Source organism: Hipposideros armiger, unplaced genomic scaffold, assembly GCF_001890085.2.
Source record: "Hipposideros armiger isolate ML-2016 unplaced genomic scaffold, ASM189008v1 scaffold_53, whole genome shotgun sequence".
Lineage (NCBI taxonomy): Eukaryota > Metazoa > Chordata > Mammalia > Chiroptera > Hipposideridae > Hipposideros > Hipposideros armiger.
The window spans coordinates 3,767,391-3,787,141 of NW_017731403.1; the positions used below are offsets into that span (position 1 = coordinate 3,767,391).

Genomic DNA, 19,751 nt, shown 5'->3' on the forward strand with positions numbered 1-19,751 from the left:
ATGACGTTATTGAGTCATCCATCACCAGCACCAATGAAGCTGACACTGTGAGTATATGGAGGTTTAGATATGTTAAAGAACTTGTACAAGGTGACACAGCTTTTACACAGTGGGATGTGTGACTCGGGAACCTGCACTCTTAGCCTACATTATCTTGCCTCCCGTCACTTATAACAATGACTATCTCATGGGCAACACTTTACATTCAGGGAGAGAAACTTCGGAACTGGGAAGACTGGCTCACAGCAAGACACAATCTTTTCCAAATGTGTGGACGTATAGTTAATGACAAGTGCACAAAGGGAGGAAATTGCAGAGAAGACATCTGAGAGAAACCTCTCCATATGCTACAGTCCGGCCCAACACTGGGCTCAGAGATGGGGTGGGGTTGAGTGTGGGGAATTAGGGGAGGGGGAGGGAAAAAGACCTGTTTTCCATTCTTTCAAACAGGAATGGCTATCTTTGCTCTACTGATACCACAGATTTGTTGTGAAGATTGAGAAAACTTTGAGAAATCAATCTGAAAAAATGACTACCTACACCAGTAAATATTTTCTGTATTACTTATAAAGGCTATATGAAATCTTGGATATAAAATGGCTAAACAGGAATATCCCTGAGGACCTACAAGACAGGATGACTGAAGGTGTTCCACAGGAAGGTTCTGGAAGCCGTGCTGGGAAATGATTTCCAGTGTGGCTCTACTCAGAAAGGTGTTCTATTCACCAATCACTAGGGCATAAAATGTTCCTTCTGTTGCAATTTGGCAGAGAATACAGAGGGGGCAGAGGACTGAACATGGCAGAGGACCGAGGTCAAAGAACTCAGAGGCAGGACACAGAGTACTTAGACTTGAGGGGAGCACCCAGGCCACACACACGCAAAGAAGCCATCCCCAGGTTAAAAAAAATAAGCGGCACCAGGCATTATGCAGAATATACTATAGGGGAAAATCTCCAAAGTAAGCAACTGATAATGATTGTACATTGAAAAATTCATAAGCAAAGACTTCGAATAAAGACCATGGTGGTGACATCCAGAGCAGACTGGCATAAGATAGAAACAGTCTATTATTCTGAACATGATTATGAGGCCTGTAATTTGGGCCTGATCAGAACTGATGCTATATGCCAAAGACAAAAGTTTATGAGTTTCTCAGTAAGGAGGAATTAGAAATTATTACCAGAATTACACCAAGTATTGCTTGTATTTTAACTGTAGATACTTACAGTCCATAAATAATAACTACACTTAGCTGTCATTCTGCAGTGTGAGTCATTTACAACCTATTCCTTTTTTCGGCTTTAGGAAGTCCTGAGTTAAAGAACACTTGATGACATATTGATAGATGAATTAACTTTAACCTTTTCGAATAATGCAGTCAAGAATGGTGCTCACATGGGCAAACGGAAGAACACAGCCCTACTGAGGTCGGTGTTCATAGCCTGGCTCTGTTTCAGCATCACTGTGGAGCTTGTACAAAATTCGGATTCCAGAACCCAATTCAGTTCTGTGAACTGGAATATTCTGGGGTTTGAGTCTAAGAATCTGTGTTTTAAACACGTTCCCTGAGTAACATTTATCCAATTAGAAAAGAGACCCCTGGGCCTGAGTATTTGTGCTTGTTGATTGATAAAAGTATTTGAGATTCACTGCCTCACAAAGAATAGCTTTCACAAGATTTTTTTTGTGCTTGGAGGAATGACCTGTCACTTATAGATAGTCCCTATGTGCTATGCACTAAAGATGCAAAGAAATAGAAGATGTAGCTCTTGGCCTGGAGGAGTTTCATTTTAATTGGGGAGATAGAACACATTGGTAGTCAGATGCCAAGTAAAAATGTAGATAATGAGAGGTGCAGGAGAGACGATTTCCAAGGTTGGTGGATGGGAAAGGTTCTACAGAAGAGATGAGACTGAAGAAACCATAGATGAGAGAACACTTGAGCAAAGATGGGGAAGGAGGCTGGAATAGTGAGACTGGAAGGGGACATGCGGGAATAGCTGGATATGGTTGGAGGGGATTAAGGGCAGATTTTAGTTTCATATATCTCATCTCTACAAATATTTCTCTCCATGCACAAACATACTTACACATATATGTGTACATATAATATATATATATATATTCACACAAATATCGTACTAAGTGAGGGGGTGGAGAGAGAGAGAGGGAACATAAGAAAACATACTTACATATATATGTATACATATAATATATATATATTCACACACATAGCATATACTAAGAGAGAGGGTAGAGAGAGAGAGAGAGGGAACTTAAAAAAAAAACTTCACCGAACTGCAATTTGAATGGGGAAATGGGAACTATCTTTTTGGACTTTGTGTGTCAGTGCTGAAACAATACCAGGAGTCAAAATTAAAAAATATAAAAACATTGTCATAAAAAATATATGATGTACAGTATTATGACATTGAGAAATTACATGTCATTTTTGCATATTGTTTCCTATCTTTAATACAGTGACAATATTAGGATATTTATTTGAAATTTAAAATTTTAATAATAAATTTTAAATACACTTTTAATAGATTTTTAAAATTTATTCTTTAAAAACTTTTCTGTCCTGTCATGATTTATATTACATTTTTTTTTCGGTCATCCAATCCCATCGTTTTAACAGCGTGCTCAGCACAGAGTAAATTCTCCCGCTGAATGTTAAATGAATCCATGATAGAGGCCTCACACACACATTACAGTGACTGCGCCATGAACTCTACCTGGAAAGGTGGTGGCGTTGACACAGTGGGAATGACAGCGGCGGCGGCGGCAGCGGCGGCGGCAGCACTGGCTGGGTCTGTCTGCACGGCGATGGGGCTGATCATGTGCTCCATTGCATGGATTTTGCCATCTTCCATCATTTTAGGAGCTGGAGCTGCCTGAAACATGGAATACTGGGCCCCAATGGCAGGGATGGCCACTGCAAGAGAAGTAACACGGAAACACAGGTCAGTCACTTTCAGTCACTGAGGAAGATCCATCACTTTCTGAACGATATTTTTGAAAACCCAGTTGGGCAGTCATGGGCTTCTCCCTGCTAATTTATGCACTCTGAGTCCAGGTAAGGAGGTGCTCCCCAAGAGGAAGAGAGGGGAGGTGGTGGGTACTCCCTCCTCTGCTTGTCTTTCAAAAGGACCCATGTGCGTCGGGTGGGGGCTCCCAATAGATCATCATGGAAGGAAAGTCTAGTCAGGTTTCTGCACCAACATTTCTTGCTGCTTCTAGAGAAAAATCTCATTTTGAATCTTACTCTTGATGTCCTACAGAGCAAGAAAGGGCCTTCGAACTACGAAAACAGGCTCAGAATAATAAGCGAGATCAGAGGCCTGAGAGGCCCAACAAGTGTGAGAGTGAGCCGGCCTGCTCCATCCTTCTCACTCACCTCACTCATTACCAGACCTACTGCCCTTCTTACTTTCACCGCATTTTAAGAAACAGGTGCTGTTGAGGGTTTCATTCTGAGAAAGCAGAGGTCTGTGTACATCTTCCCCACCCTGTGTTTCAGATTTCAACATTACTGATTCATGGAAAAATACATAATAAAAAGATGGAAAATTCCCTGATTTTCTATGTCCACTCATACTAGCGAAGCAGTAGTGATTGGTTTTTTTTATTGGACCTGCCAATTCAAAGAGCTGTTTCTGCAAGTCAAGTCCAAAGGACTCATTTCAACCGGAGATTCAAACAGATAGCAGTTATTGAATGTCAATGTATGATCAAGAGAGGTAAAAATGAAAAAATACTAGGGGGAGTTTGTGTTAGTGCGTGGTGTGTGTATGTGTTGAAAAGATAAGCAATAATAATATGAAATGCATACACAAAATATCCTTTTACATCCATGTAAAAAACATGTATCCTTAGGTACATTTATTCTAATGAAAGCTATTTTAATAGAAGTTAAAGAGACAGATTTAACTGTAGGCTAAACAATGGCATGGCCTTTCAATAAAGTACACCTAAAACCTTAGCCAGATCTTTCACCTTCCTTTCCAACCATATGGTCTTGTGCCCAGATATTTCACCTCTGCACTGGCGCTTCTCTTAAAATAAAAAGCTCTAATTTTCTGGATGAGTCAGAAGTAGAAGCCAAGGGGATGGGGCCCAGAGAGGGTTATGAGGTACAGATACAGTGGGACTATACTAAGTAACTCTCGGTTGCTCTATCAGTCCACAGGAATTTCTACCTCAGGCCCCAGGACACAACCATATGCTTAAAGATGGTTTAAGCTACTGCAACTTGACAGCAGGAGTCCCTTTCCCAACAAGCAGAAGTGAGAACTCCTGTCTCCAGGCTGTTTTATGGAATTAGAGAGGAAGGGGATCTTGCTTAATAACATCAATGGCATTCATAAGGAAATCCAGTCTAAGGAGTTCCTTCCTTCTCACTCACTTAACCGCAGAAATTGCAAAACTTTTTCACAGGCAAAACAAAACAAAAACAACTCACTACCACTAGATTAATTCAAAGGAAAGCTCTATGGAAAAATGCTTTTAAACCCTTTGTGGCCATTGCAAACCTATGCCCCAAATGCGCAGATTCCCTGACTGTTTTAACTAGAAGCAGCGTGCAATCCTCAGCCAGAAGAAAATCAGAATAACTGAGCTTCAAAGTGAGAATTCTCTCAAAGAGCTCTTCAACCTACCCTCCATTAAGCTAGGAAGAGGTGTGGAGGCGGATCACTCTGATTATCCACAGCTGGACTTTCTGTGCGTGTGTGGATGCTTGTGTGGGTGTGCTAGCAGGGCATTTGTGCTACACTCACACTGTGGAGAGTTAAATAAAGTTCCTTCCTTGCAGGTTTGGATCCGAAAGAAGACCTGTTTCACCAAAGGGCACTGACAATGTTAGCAAACTGGTTTGTGAGGCCTGGAGGTGAAAGTAAAGTTCAAGGTCCCTGGCATGAATACTTGAGTGCACCTACCCCCAATCTACTGATCCAGCAAGAGGAGGAAATGAGTGCTGGGAATTAGAATCCAGACAATTAGCAGCTGCAAAAGCTTTCACCGCTGCCTTGTTCCAGGCATTCTGGTTTGTTAAGACCACCACAAGGGACAAGTAGTGTGCTATGTGCTCTCAAAGGGGAATTTTCTACAACTCTCAAAACAGCAATAAACTCCACCCTCTGGCTTCTAATGACTGGGGCAGAAATAGGCTTGAGTAAGGAAGACAGTTTTTAACTGGTAGAAGATACAGAAGAGCCTCATATTCTTTCCCCAACCCTTCCCCCAACTCTGCCTCCTTAGTCATAGATTGAGAGAAAGCCTAACAGTTGGTGACACCCATTTGAAAAACCCACTACTAGAAAGTCTGACTTGAGCATGGTCAGAACTAGACCATCCTTTTAAGTTCCAGATGAGAAAGGCGAGGAGGCCACATTCTTTGCCTAATCTTTGGATGCCTATGAGAAGAGGAACCCATGTGCAGATGAAAGAGCATGAGGTAGGTTTGGGGGTCACTTCAAAGAGAGGGTTGGGGTTTAGGCTGAATGGATGGGTTCTCACTCTGGTTTATACTGACCTGTACCAGGTTTAATGGCAACTGGATTGACAGCAGAGATTTCCAAATTCGGTACAAGTTCATATCCTTTTTCTTGCTGCTTTCCTTTCCCTTCATGATATCGGCTATATATACCACGGCCAGCAGAATATCCCCCAAGGTAGGAACCCCTTGGCCCCGGGGCTCTGTTGCCAGCTGCACCTCGACCCCGGCCTCTTATGCTGCCTGCTTAATAACAACACAAAAAATGATGAGCAACCAACAGTGACAGTACAGGGGGGCAGACCTTAACTGAAGGATCTTGGCATTTAGGTGTTTGCCCCAAATCTAAGTTGCAGGGGGCTACACCTTTGTTCTTCAATGAACGTAAAGATGCTTCAAACATTCTATTCTAGGGGCCGCCTGAGTGGCGCGTTGGTTAAGAGCTGGCTTGGGACGCCAGAGGGCCCCGGTTCGGATTCCACATATGAAGGCCAGTGACACTGTCCTCTACAGCTAAGATGCTGAACAACAGCTCAACCTGGAGCTGGGCTGCCGAGAGTTGCCTGCGATGGCAGGTGGGTTGCCATGGACTACTGTGTGTAGCCAGCAGCCGCTGTGAGTGGCGGTCCAGAAGCCGGCAACTGATCTGCCTCACCCAGGAAGAGCGCAATGATGGTGCCAACTTGGGCCAGTGAAGCAACGTGCTCCACTACTAGACTGAAGAACAAAAGGACAGCAACTTGTCTGTTCCCCTTCCCTCAATTCCCCAGCGCTGTTCCCTTCCCCCAATTCCCCAATAAAAATCTTTAAAAAAAAACAAACAAAAAAACCCCACTTTCTATTCTATTCATTTTAAGTATATCTGCTTGCAGAGTGAGTTCCTAGGATTGCAATTGCCATTTCAATAAAGAAAAACGTTTACACATTGTAAAAAAAGTTAGAACTGAAAGTGGATCTGGTGGTTCACCTTCCTCATTTTATGCGTGAGAAAACGGCTTAGGGAGGTGAAAGAGACCGACTGAAGTCACAGAGCCAATTAATCTGAGAGCAGGACCCAGAGCCTGTGTATTTTGTTTCCCAGTGTAATGCTTAGTTTCATTGTACCCTAGCCAATGATTTAAAAACAAACAAAAAAAACCCCAAACCAACAACAGTGTGCTCCCTACTCTCCAACGTTCTAAAGATATAATTTCACAAGTAGGTTTTAACTTAAGTATCTAGAGACTAGCCCCCAATTGAGTAGACCCTAAAAGGGCAGCACACAACAGCTTACATACCCCCATGATTCTACCATTCACCCCATACATAGGAACAATCTGAACCTCTCTGTGCTATAGAAGTGAATGCCTTTAGTGCCAGCAAAGAACAGAACACAGAACTGACACCCAAATCAGGGTGGGTCAGTGTCCACCAGCTCAGTCAATTACAGCCACAACACCTCTGTCACTGCCTGCATAGCAGATGAAGAGAACAGCCCCCACTAACCTTTCACGAAGTAGTCTCTATTGGGCCCGATGAGCGCATTGTAGGGGTACCCGTAGTAGGCCAGCGTGTAGGGGTCGCAAGAGTACACGTAGCTGGGCTGCTGCACCGCTGCGGCCTCGGCCGTGCTGCCACCCTTGGCTGCCTTCTGGTAGCGGGAGTACTGCTCCTTGTCCACGGGCTTGGCCAGCGTCACCTCGAGGCACGAGCCCTCCAGCTCAGTGCCATTGAGGTTGTTCATGGCATGCACGGCATCCTCGCGGCTGGCAAAGTGCACGAAGGCATAGTCCCGGATCTTCTTGACACGCTCCACGCAACCCGGGTTGAACTGGCCGAAGATCTTCTTGATGGTGTCCTCCGTGGTCTCGATCATGAGGTTCCGCACATACAGAATCTTCACGGTCTCCATCACGTCCTCATCCACGTCGATCTCGGGCTCGGCCCAGTCCACGGCGATCTGGTGGCCCCACAACTGGATGCGGCCGGGCATGAGCTTGCGGCGCGCCATGGCAGCGGCGCGGTGGCTCTCATACTCCACGAAGGCGAAGCCGCGGTTCTTCATCTTGTCGGCCGCGCTGGCGTAGACGATCACGTCCAGCACGCCCTCGGTGACCTTGGAGATCTCCTCCAGGATCTCCTCGCGCTTCTTCATCTTGGGGATGCCGCCGATGAAGAGGCGGCAGTTGTCCACGCTGCAGCACACGCCGAGCAGGCGGCCCGGGCGGATCTCGTAGTTGTTGAGCTCGCGCACGGCACGCTTGGCCTCATTCTTGTGGCAGTACATGACGAAGGCATAGCCGCGGTTCTTGCCGTCGAAGTCCATCATGAGGCGCAGCTCGTAGATGCGGCCCACGGTCTCGAACACGGGCACCAGCTCGTCCTCGTACACGTCGCGCGGGATCTTGCCCACAAAGACCTCGCAGCCGCGCTGCGGGTGTGGACCCTCCCAGCCCGGGGGCGGGCCGCCGTATTTGCGCTGCCCGTTCTCCTGCACCATGCTGTAGCCTGTGCGCTCCAGCAGCGCCAGCAGCGCAGCCTCGTTGGGCGCGCCGGCCACGCCCTCCGGCACCTTGGCAGAGGACGCTGCGGTGGAGTCGCTGCTCATGGCTGCGGCAGAATCCTCTGCGGTCATAATGTCAAAGGCATCCACGGCTTGCAGAAACCTGGAGGAGACAGAGGGAGGGTGAGTGTGGAATCTGCATGGAGTTGAGTCAGACCTTGACTCTTCCCACCCGCTTTTTGTTGAAGACACCCAAGACTCATGCTTAACCGTCAGATGGTTAAATGAGAAGTCAGATGGAGATGGCTCTGGAAATGCAGCACCTCTAAAATAGTCTAAATGAGTCAAGTTGTTTTTCAGGAAAAACCAGAAGTGACGAAGAAAAAAAAATTCAGAATGAGCAAGTGCTTCCGCTTACTCAGTACCCCAGCAGCTTTGAAGCATGGAGAACTTGCTGTAATTGTCAGTGAAAACCTCATGTTCTTGCAGCAGCATATGGCAACATCTTTTTGCTCAATTCATGCACTGTCAACTCAGATTGATTACTTTTTAGTTATAGCATTTTACCCCATTTATTTCGTTGGCAGACAAAGCCTCTTCCTTTGCTTTCCTTTTAAAGAGGTGTTTGTGTTTTTTTTTCATTTACTAATGGAAATAGAGCAATGTACTGACACTGTTAAGGAAAATTTTGAGTCTTTATTGCACAAGACAGACACAGAGCTGTGCGCTGAAGCTTTTTACAAGGAAGAAATGGATCATACACAATGCCCAGGACTTGGCCTAGGAACTGTGATAAAGAGCAGCTAAGTCTGGTTTTTGTGGTGCCATTCATTCAAGCAGAATTCTTGGTATGAACCATTCATGGATTTAGAATCAGTCCACAAAGAGATTAAGTTCAAACGGGGACTTGTGAGAAACAGCAACTACCTGGTAAGCCACACTATAGTTTTCAGAGAAGTGTCACATGCATTATCTTATTTGGTCTTCTTAATTGCCTTACATGTTAAGTAATATTATCATTAGTTCCAATTTGTCTATGGGGAATTAGGCTCAGAGAGGTTGAGTAAATTGCCCATTTCACACAGCAAGTGTCAGCTCATACCAGCACTTTATTCCAAGTTGCTTAGCTGCAGAGTCTGTGTGCACTTAGAAGTCAGTGCTGTGCACTAGAACTTTCTGTGATGATGGAAAAGCTGTCACTAGCCACGTGTTGCTACTGAGCACTTGAAATGGGGCTAATATGACTGATGAGCTGAGTTTTTCACTTTATTTAATTTTAACTAACTAAAAATTAAATAACCGCATATGACAGTAGAGGTCTAAACTGTGCCACCTTCACTAATACAGCTCAGGGCTCTGTGGAAACAATTTTAAATTATACAATACAATTGTCACAAGGAGCTGTGTACTGGGCTTTTGTAATGAAAAGTTCCGATTGGCCTTGTAAAAAATGAAGTTTTAATTATGCTAAGTGAAATAAGTCAGTCAGAGAAAGACAAATATCATATGATCTCACTTATACGTGGATTCTAAGGAACTGAATGGATGGGAGAAGTGGATGGAGATAGTCTCAGAGACACAGAGGAAGAACTGAGGGTTGCTAGTCGAGAGCGGGTGGGGATGAAGGAGAAGGGGAAGGGATGAGACAATACAATTGGGTAATTGTAATATGGCCGCAGGGATAGAAAAAGACAGTCCGAGGAATACAATCAATAATGTTGTAAGCATTTCTTAGGGGGCCAGATGGACCCATGTCCTTTTGGGGAGTCCACTTCATAGTTGATGTAGAGGCCTGACCACCGCATTGTATTTCTGAAACTGATGTTGAATAATACTGTATGTCAACTATAATTATATATACATATAACCTCGGGACATGGAGTAGAGTGCGGGAACGGATTCAATGGAATTGTAATAGATAAGCATGATATCGGGGTTGGGAGGGCAGTGGATGGGGGGAGGGGGGTTGTTACTTTGTGAGGGTGAAAAGGGTAACTATTGCATTGTTCTGTACACCTGAAACTAACAATAAAAATTTTAAAAAAAATGAAGTTTTATTTCTATTTTTGGACTATGAAAGTATTCAAGTAAATTTTATGTACAATTAAGTACATAAGAAATCATTCCTAATTCTGCTACCTAGTGGTAGCCAAAACTAAACTTTCCCATCTTTTCTTACATAGGTTTTTTTGAGGGAAGGGGTGGAACTTGGCTTCTAACAAATTTAAATCCTGCTGCTTTACTTCATTTTATAAGCATTCCTCTATGGTCTTAAAACTCTTTGTAAAAATATAATTTTTAATGGCTGCATAAGGTTTCATCATTTAACTAGAACCTGGAGCATCATTTATTTTTAAAATTTACCAGTAGGAATTGTATCCAAGAGTATTAAGGGAAATTTGAAGGATAGTTAAATTCATCAAAAGAAAAAACAAAACAAATTACAGTGACAAAACAGAAATCTGAGATGCTTCTTTGCCAGTTGGCCAAGTCAGTACTTCCCTGGTTTATCTGCTGTAACATCAGAGGCAGTATATAGTTTAGTGGGGAATCGTGGCCTCTGGAGCCAGACTCCATGGTTGTGTGTGAATCCTAGCTCTAACACTTCCTACTTGTATGACCTAGAGCAAGGATACTTGACTGCTCCATGTCTCAGCGTCCTCATCTGTAAAATGGGAATGATGATGAGGATTAATATTAAGTTTAGAGGAGTGAGTTCATACATACAAAGCACACTAAACTGCGCCTAGAACATTGTAAATGCTCAGCAAATGTCAGTTATTATCTTCCATCCAAACTTCTGGGTAAAACTTCAGACCAATTCTTTCAATTTGAGAGTAATTTTGACACTTTCTCAGTCCCTTAAAAATATGTTTGATATGACTGCTATTCTTATTTTTTATTTTCTTTGCTATTCAAGTGCTTGAAAGTTGGTTTGACAACATTATCCAGTTATGAAGTACTTTTTTCTACTCTAAATTTGAATACATTAATTCCTGTAGTTTCAAGTTGAAACAAAAATTTCAATATCAGATTTGAATATGAAGATCTTTTTCTCCTTCCAAGTGGAAGGTAAGGATATATTCTTAAGAATACTATTTGTACAAACACATATGTATTTATAATCTGTGCCTGGGAAGGAAATGCTAGGTACATATATAAGCATGTATGAGGCAATTCAAGATCTTACATGTTGTACTACATAAAACATTGACTAAAGTCCAAAGGAGTAGACTTTATCACTCTGCTGAGATATGTGCAGTTGATTTTTGTTTTCCTAATTGTACTTTGAAACTACCATTTTACAGACAAAAAAGTTTTATCCCTCCGTTGGGTGCAACTGACCTCACAGATTCATTACACACAAATTTTCAAATATGAAATACGTCTTTACTGTACTAAGTCACAAACATGACTGGCGATAGGTTACGGAAGAGGGGGAAGATACGGAAGCAATGAGTCACAATACTTAAGTTAACTGTTAAGTATTTGAAAATTTGTGTGCAATGAATCTGTGAGATCAGTTGCGCCCGACGGAGGGTTATACTGGTCAGGCTATGGGAGTCAATTCAAACCCCATTAAATTCATCAAAAATTCTGTTTGCTTTCAGTCTGAAATCTGTTGGTATCAGTAACATAATTATCTCATTTAAAATAGCTTATTTCTTATTTCTGTGGGCCAAGAAAATGAATCACGTTACTGGCGCTCTTTTCCTTTTTCCTTTGGCCATTGGAAAGTTCAGGATTGACTCTGTCACTTCAATTTTAGTAACTGTATGGAACATTACAAAACTCTCTCAAGTTCATTTAATTTGGACTATAAGTTTCACTTTTTTAGTCTTGGATATTTCCAATGCCATGAATTTAGCTATTTATATTATTAATCTTACTGTTTATATTTTCTTAGAAGCCACCTCACATAATTTTGGAACTAGGAGATGAATAAATGTGCATGTGCATACACACACACACACACAATCTTATTTGCACTAGACATTGATTAATGCAGTATCTAAACTGTCTTTTACATTAAGTATAAACATTGATATAAAAACAGGTGAGAAGCACAATGAGATGTCATTTCATACCCATTAGCATGGCTATTTAAGAAAAGTAAGTGTTGGCAAGAATGTGGAGAAATTGGAACACTCGCACATTGCTGATGGGAATGTAAAATCATGCAGCTGCTATGGAAAACAGTATGGCAGTTCCTCAAAAACTGAAACATAGAATTATCACATGATCTAGTAATTCCACTATTGGGTATATACCCCAAAGATGTGAAAGCTGGGTCTCAAACAGATATTTGTACACCAGTGATCATAACAGTATTATTCACAATAGCCAAAAAGTGGAAACCAACCAAATGTCCATTGACACATGAAATGGATATCGAAAATGTGGTATGTATACACAATGGAATACTATTCAGCATTAAAAAGGAAGGGAATTCTGACACATGCTATACCAGGGAGGAACCATGAAGACATTTTGCTAAGTGAAATAAGCTAAACAGAAAAGGACAGTTATTATATAATTCCACATATATGTAGTACCTAGAATAGTCAAATTCAGAGAGATAGAGAGTAGAAAGGTGGTTACCAGGAGTTGGGGAAAAGAGTGAGTGGAGAATTAGTGTTTACTGAGTTTATTAGGGATGAGGAAGACGACAGTGTGAATGTATTTAATGCCACTGATCTGTACACCTAAAATGGTTGAAGTGGTTAATTGTGTTATGTATATGTTACAATACGAAAAAACTAAAAAAACAAAAGTGAGAAGGCTCAGAGATGCAGAAAGGACAAAAATAAGATTCCACAAAATTAGGATTTCATTGGCAGCCATTAAAAAATGGTACACCAATTAAAGCACAGTGCTCATAACACCAATGTTGCCGGTTCAATCCCCGCATGGGCCATGAATAACACCCTCCACAACTAGATTGAAACTACTTGACTTGGAGCTGATGGGTCCTGGAAAAACACACTGTTCCCCAATTTAAAAAAAAGGTACACCAAGTCAGTTTAACATTTAAGAAAATCTTATGGTCTACAAACTCTATTCTCCTTACCTTTATAACAAATATAACATAGTTAAATAAATCATATGGTGTGCTGCCCAATGAATTGAAGCCAAAGGCTTAGATACCTAAAAGATAATTTATTTAATGCCTTCAAAGGGGGAACTATGTAGTTGTTTCTCATAGAGATGCAACAGAATGTGTAACTTATTACGGTTAGATATGCTTTAGAACAGGCCTTGGCCAACCATCGCATGGGCCAAATACAGCCTGCCATTTTCTTTTCTTTTTTGTAAACAAAGTTTTATTGGAATGTGGCCATAATCTTTTTTTAAAAAATGTATCATCTATGGCTGCTTTTGCACCACAATGGCAGAGTTGAATAGTTCTGTCTGTATGGCCCACATAGCCTCAAATATTTACTATGTGGCCAGTTACAGAAAAAGTTTGCTGACCTTTACACTAGGAGATGTAAATTTCTATTGCTAAGTGTTACAGCCATTTTTCCCTGTTTCCTATGCTGAGTGATGACAATTTCAGGACCAATTTTAAAATTCTAACATAGTTTAAAGACAGTGTTCTTGAGCTGCCTTTTCTCCCTCATTTTAAGCTCTTTTCCATTTAACTGCAGGGTCTAATTTATGAGACGTGAAAGAAAAGATATCTGCTGAAGGTTGCAGGCTCAGCTCCTAACACTTATATGTGAACAATTTCTTAAGATTTCAATAGAGACACAAACACAGACGGGTTTGTGTCCTTTTATTCAGTCATTTCAGCAAATATTTATTGACTACTTACTATGTGCCAGGCACTGGTATATCTCATCCTCATGGAGCTTACCTCAGAGTTAACAGAACTAACTAATTATGCTTCAAATACAAGAGTTAAGAATGACCAACACGGGCCAGTGAAGCAACATCCTCCACAACTAGACTGAAGAACAAAAACAGCAATTTGTCTACCTGTCTGTTCCCCTTCCCCAATTCCCCAACACTGCTCCCTTCCCCCTAATGCCCCAATAAAATCTTTAAGAAGAAAAAAAAAAAGAATGAAGGCATTTTGTATTCATGTTCAATGACCAGGGACTGCTTCAAAAGAGATGTACAGCAATTTTACTAACAATCTATTTCTCATAAGGCTATAGCTCCCCAAGTTAAAACACAGTCACCACTGGAGTTGTGCTTTAAAAACGCTCTTTAGAAAGGTGGGAGTGTAAATCTGTGTGTGTGTGTGTGTGTGTGTGTGTGTGTGTGTGTGTTTGGGGGTGGTGACTGAGGAGTAGTGAGAAATACTATCTTTTGAATGACAGTATTCTCCTTGGGGTAGAGGTGTGGACAGAATGAATAATAAGCAGGTTCCCTATGTTGAACCTTGTGTGTGAATAATAAAAAAGGAATCTGGATAAATTGCACAGAATTACCCAATTTCATCCAATCAACATAAGACAGTTTTTAAGTGGATTGGATGATTTGATTTCAGCTGTATAGCCTATTGAATAAATACAGGCTCTGGAGTCAGAGAGACCTAGGTCCAAATCTTGGCTTCTCCACTTACTAGTTGTGAACCTTGGGAAAAGCCATTTAACCACTTTAAGTCTCAATAGTTTCATCTTTAAAACGGTGACAATAATAGCCAATGTTTATTGAATGCCTATGATGTGCCAGGCAGTATGCTAAGCTTTTTATGTATTCAACTCACTTTAGTCCTCACAATGTCTGTGTCGGGTATTAGGATTTCTACCTCACAAAGAAACTGAGGCACAGGGAGATTCAGTACATTTTCAGCTCGTGAGCATCAGAGCTGGTATTTAAACGCTGGCAGCCTGGCTTAGAGTCCATTCCACACCTGCCCCTAAGTGACTCTTAAAGGGCTGTGGTGAAGAGTAAATGACCCCTAGTGTAGAACCTAGCACCAAGCGCTCAAAACATGTTAGCATAAAGAAATTTGAACTAAACAAAAAATCTTTTAAAACAGAAAAAAAGGTTTTTGAACTTGAGGTAACAGTCTTGCCTGTGTGGGAGTCTTGTGTTTACAGAGAAACGGGCAAGAGGTTATCCTACCCAGCTTTAAGCCAGTCAGTGTGGGAAACCTAGCCTGTGAGTTCTGGTGTGGACTGGTGTACCAGTCCCCCAGATTCCATTCATAGCAGCTGCACTGTCTGGCATTGTGATTCTGTGCTAGTGATATGGCTTAGGCATCTACCTGTAAGCCTGGTTCTCACCTAACTCTTGGTCATAGCAGTTTGCAGAGGATCTTACAGAAAGAACCTGAAGAGACTTGCTGCATTGGATGCAAAAGGTCTAATCAGTCATCCTTATGGATGCCAAATTTCCTGGGGCAGGACCCTCCCAATACATAGCCATCCTCAAACACATTAAAAATGTATTAATGTTTGGGCCAGCCAAGTGGCGCATTGGTTAAGAACTGGCTTAGGAAGCCAGAGGGCCTTGGTTCGGATGCCACATATGAGGGCCAGTGACACTGCCCTCCACAGCTAAGATGCTGAACAACAGCTCAACCTGGAGCTGGGCAGCCGTGAGTTGCTGGCGACGCGTAGGCTGCAGCCCCTGCTGCAGTGGGTTACCGGGGTTAGTGGCTACCGTGTGTAGCAGGCAGACAGCGTGAGCTGCCAGCAGCGGCTGTCCAGAAGCTGGCGACTGATCTGCCTCACCCGGGAAGAGTGCAATGATGATGCCAGCTTGGGCCAGTGAAGCAACATCCTCCACAACTAGACTGAAGAACAAAAGGACAGCAACTTGTCTATTCCCCTTCCCTCGATTCCCCAATTAAAAAAAAATGTATTAATGTTCACCGAAAGCTGCTAACATTAAACAAACATGGCAATAGATTTGCAACAAATCACTTTACAGTTTGGCATATAAAATAGATTAAAATATCCTTTCAAATCAAGCTATCATTATTCTGAACTATTACCTAAAATTTTTGTTGTCTTTGTTTGAGGTCGAGTTTGAGCTTGTCAGGGTAAAATAAAAATTAACTCAGACTTAAAGCAGAAATCATCTAGGATTTGAATTCCCTTCTTAGTACTGGTTCAGTGTACATTTTAGTAGGATTTTAACTTTGCACTGAGAGTTTTAGAGGGCAAGGGATACCCACTGTACTGGGAAATATTTCCCATGTTTACCACCCACTCATTCCTAGGATCCAAAACAGCCACACGTTTACTCTAGAATTATACAAATGACCAGTTAACTTTGGTTCACTGCTGTGTGTGTGTGTGTGTGTGTGTGTGTTGTTTGGAATTCTTGCGAGAGTTTTATTTTCTGACCAACGGACACATTGCAATTTGAAGATACATTCAGTGGGGAGCAGTGTCTTCCAGCACTAGCTGGAATTTAATTCAGTGGAAAAATGTATTTATCTAAGAGGTAATTCTATCTCTGTTTGTGGTTAGATTTCTATTTTGATGTCCCTTATTTATACCATAAAATTTTTGTCTTTACTAATAGTTGCTTCTTAGGCATAACCTGACACACAATGTAGATATAATAAAATACATACTGTACTGGTTAAGAGTAAAGACTTCTTTGTCGAAGAAATTTAAGTTCAAATCATGACTGTGCCACTTACTATCCATGTCACACAAGACAAATTACCTTAGTTCCATTTCCACATTTCTAAGATGGTTCTAGTAATAGCACCCATTTCAGATGATTGGTTCCAGGATTAAAGGACATTTAATGCCACAAATGGGGGTGGGGTGGGGGGTGGAATCAAAGGGCAGCTTCTGCAAAAAGTTTCCAAGATTTGGCCTCACCCAGAGCGCTTATCTTACTGCCTTGGGCCAAGTTGCCACCACCCATTAGAGTAAACAGCAGAGAGAGCACTCCCACCAGTAGGCAGGCCTCTGGCACTAAGACAGTTCTGTTACCTCAGGGTTTGAAAGTCTAAAAGGAGTTCTGTCAAAATGGAGGCAGAGTACTTGGAATTTATCCTGGGGGCCCAAACAATAAACTGAAGACTGAAGCTTTCCATCTCAGCTGGCAACCTTATTCTATTTGAGGTCATGACCCTTGGGACACACAAAAATCCTTCCATGACTCACTTATTTAGGTAAAATCCTGAGGATAAAGAGGCAGTGGAGTAATGACATTCTGGGCCATACCCTGCCTGGGTCTATTCCTTGCTAATCTGAGAAGAGCTAATTCATACTGGGTCTTAAACTGTGTTTATGCCTGTACAGGTTTTGTTATGGCAAAGCACATCATTCGGTGAATGATTGTGTTTGATAAACAGATGCAAAGCCAAGGGACTCACTTTTCCCAGGCATTTCTATCAACACATCCCTGAAAATGAGGCATTTCACTGTGGGTTCCCAGGGATAAAGTCACCCGCCCGAAAGGGGTGGAGTGGGCTGTCTGTGGGTGTTTGGCAGTATCACCAATACCCGTTAAGAATCTGTTATCTTGTTTCCTTTAAATATGCATTACACATTTATACTTTTTCCTCAACAGCCTGATGGGGGAATGCTGAAAATAATAAAACCTGTAAATTCAGTACACATCTGCCTCCTGGATCACTGTTTTCCCAAACTCTGAGTAAGCAGTAGGAAGGACTTCTCGCTTCACCCCTTTTCTTGTCTCCTTTGACGGAAATCTTTGAGGACCCGGCAAGGAACAGAAAGGCTGACCAGCAGATACACCAGGAAGGAGAAGGAAGGAGAAGCAGCAGCAGAGGCTTATATAATAATAGTAGTAGCTTGACTTTATACAGTTCTTTGCAATTTATAAAATTATTTCACATATACTATCTAATGTCATAAAATCCCAGAATTTCAGCTGCAAAGGGACTTTTGGTATCATTTAATCCAGGGTTTCTCAACCTCCTTCTCCATTGACATTTTTGGGATGCTAATTCTATGTTGAGGAGCACCGTCCTGTGCACTCTAGGATGTTCAGCAGCATCTCCGCCCTCTACCTTAGATGCCAGAAGACCCCAGCCCCCATGTTTTGACAACCCAAAATTGCTCATTGTCGAGAATCCCTGATCAAGTCTTGGAGCTATAAGCAGATTATATACGTGCACATGGCAGGTATTAAATTAAATAGAGAAGTTGTTATTTTATACTCTCCACCCCCAGCATGGACTCAATGTCTTGATCTGTCTCTTACTGTCAAGGCTGACAAGGCTGAGAAATGTCCAACACTTTTCAAAGGTCCAAGGTAGTGTCTCTATGATGCCAAACTACTCATTTAATTTGGTTGAAAACCCATCAACTTAGTTTTTCAAACCCAGCAACTACCACCATAAAGCCCTATCAGACTGATTCATTCTGGTGTTGAATTGATTTGTCATCACAGACAAACTGAAAAGCCTGGGTCACACAAACACCACTTTTGAAATCAGGCTAAGGATCTGCCAAGCTATAGAAGTGCCTTATTTAAATTCAGACCCTTTTGCTTTATGGACATGTGAAAACTGACAATCTAGTTTTTAAGATTTGGACTTTTCTCAAATGTCACTGCTGGTTTCTTCAATAATGTAGAATGCCTCCCTTAAGATTCAGAGTTTTTTGTTTTGTTTTGTTTTAAGATATACTATTAGAAGTCACTAAAGATGTGTTCCTGAGACACAGTCCATTCACTGGTACTAAAATCAACCTTTCTTACCCCATAGACAAAATCTTCTGATAGAATAGATAATTAAACAATATTTGTGTATGCGTTCATTCATTCAAACACTGATTGAACATTTGCTGTATACTAGGCTGTACTAGGTTCTTGGGGATAGAGTGGTGACTACCCTACAGTCCTTGGGGTTGCTAGTCTACCAAGGGTGGGTGACGGAGGAGGGAGAAGAAGGGAGAGCAGCAGCGGGGCCACCATGAGCAAAGATGGGCAGCCACACAGGATTATCCAACCCCAGGAAGTCACATACATTCTTTCAATGAACATTCTATTGAGTGCCAAAGCTACAACAGTGGCTTAGTAAGGTGTATAAGCAACAATGGACCATGGGTCAAAGCAGAATCCAAGGAGTAACCCAGCTGTAACAGGTGGACAAGGACTGAAAATCTGCCCATGTCTAGTTTTATTATATTTAGAGATGGAAAATCTTTAAGAGTAGAGCTCTCCTTATCCTCCTACACTTCAGAGCTAATTATATGTCACATTATTGCAAATACAACACGTAAGCAATGATGTTGCAATGGAGTGAATTAATTTAAATCATGAAAATCAAAATCCATTTTATTGAGTATTTTTATGAGCCAAGACACTCTGCTGACTGTCATCATTTAGCACAGTGAGGTAATTTCAGAGAAGGACATTGTTCCACGGCATGTCTAGTATTTCTGGAAGAGTGTCTGTAGAGTGTATTTTACTCATGCTAAGAAGAAAATGGCACTAAGAGAGTATAGATGACTTAAATTCAATCATCCCTGGTGGGAAGGAGATGGACTAGAAATAATCTCTCAAAAAGTTACATGATATCTCTATGAGCGAAAGTTTAAAATGTGGACTCTGAAGTAGGGGATCAGCAAACCACGGCCAGTGGGCCAAATCTGACTCTCTCACTGTTATAAAGTTTTATTGGAACATAGCCATGTCCATTTGTTTACATACTATCTATGGCTGCTTTCACGCTACAATGGCAGAATTGAGTTGTTGCAGCAGAGACAGTATGACCTATAAAACCTAAAATATTTCCTGTCTGGTTTTTTACAGCAAAATACCTTTCCTCTAGGGTCCGATTACCTGGGTGTGAGCCCCAGCTCTTCAACTGTGTAG

At 41.8% G+C, this 19,751-nt stretch overlaps 1 protein-coding gene across 15 annotated transcripts in view; it reads right to left on the reverse strand.

Moving 5' to 3' along the window:
* Positions 1-19,751, reverse strand: part of RBM47 (RNA binding motif protein 47) — a 156,026-nt gene that overhangs the window by 4,112 nt on the left and 132,163 nt on the right. For 14 of the 15 annotated variants that reach the window (XM_019640877.1, XM_019640878.1, XM_019640879.1 and 11 more), the window contains 3 exons: positions 6,986-8,145; positions 5,540-5,746; positions 2,742-2,941 (listed from right to left, as the gene is read on the reverse strand). In XM_019640877.1, the coding sequence (XP_019496422.1) occupies positions 2,742-2,941; positions 5,540-5,746; positions 6,986-8,114 (1,536 nt within the window). In that variant the 5' untranslated portion in view covers positions 8,115-8,145. The remainder of the gene's footprint in view (positions 1-2,741; positions 2,942-5,539; positions 5,747-6,985; positions 8,146-19,751) is intronic. The other variant, XM_019640872.1, reaches the window with a different exon arrangement.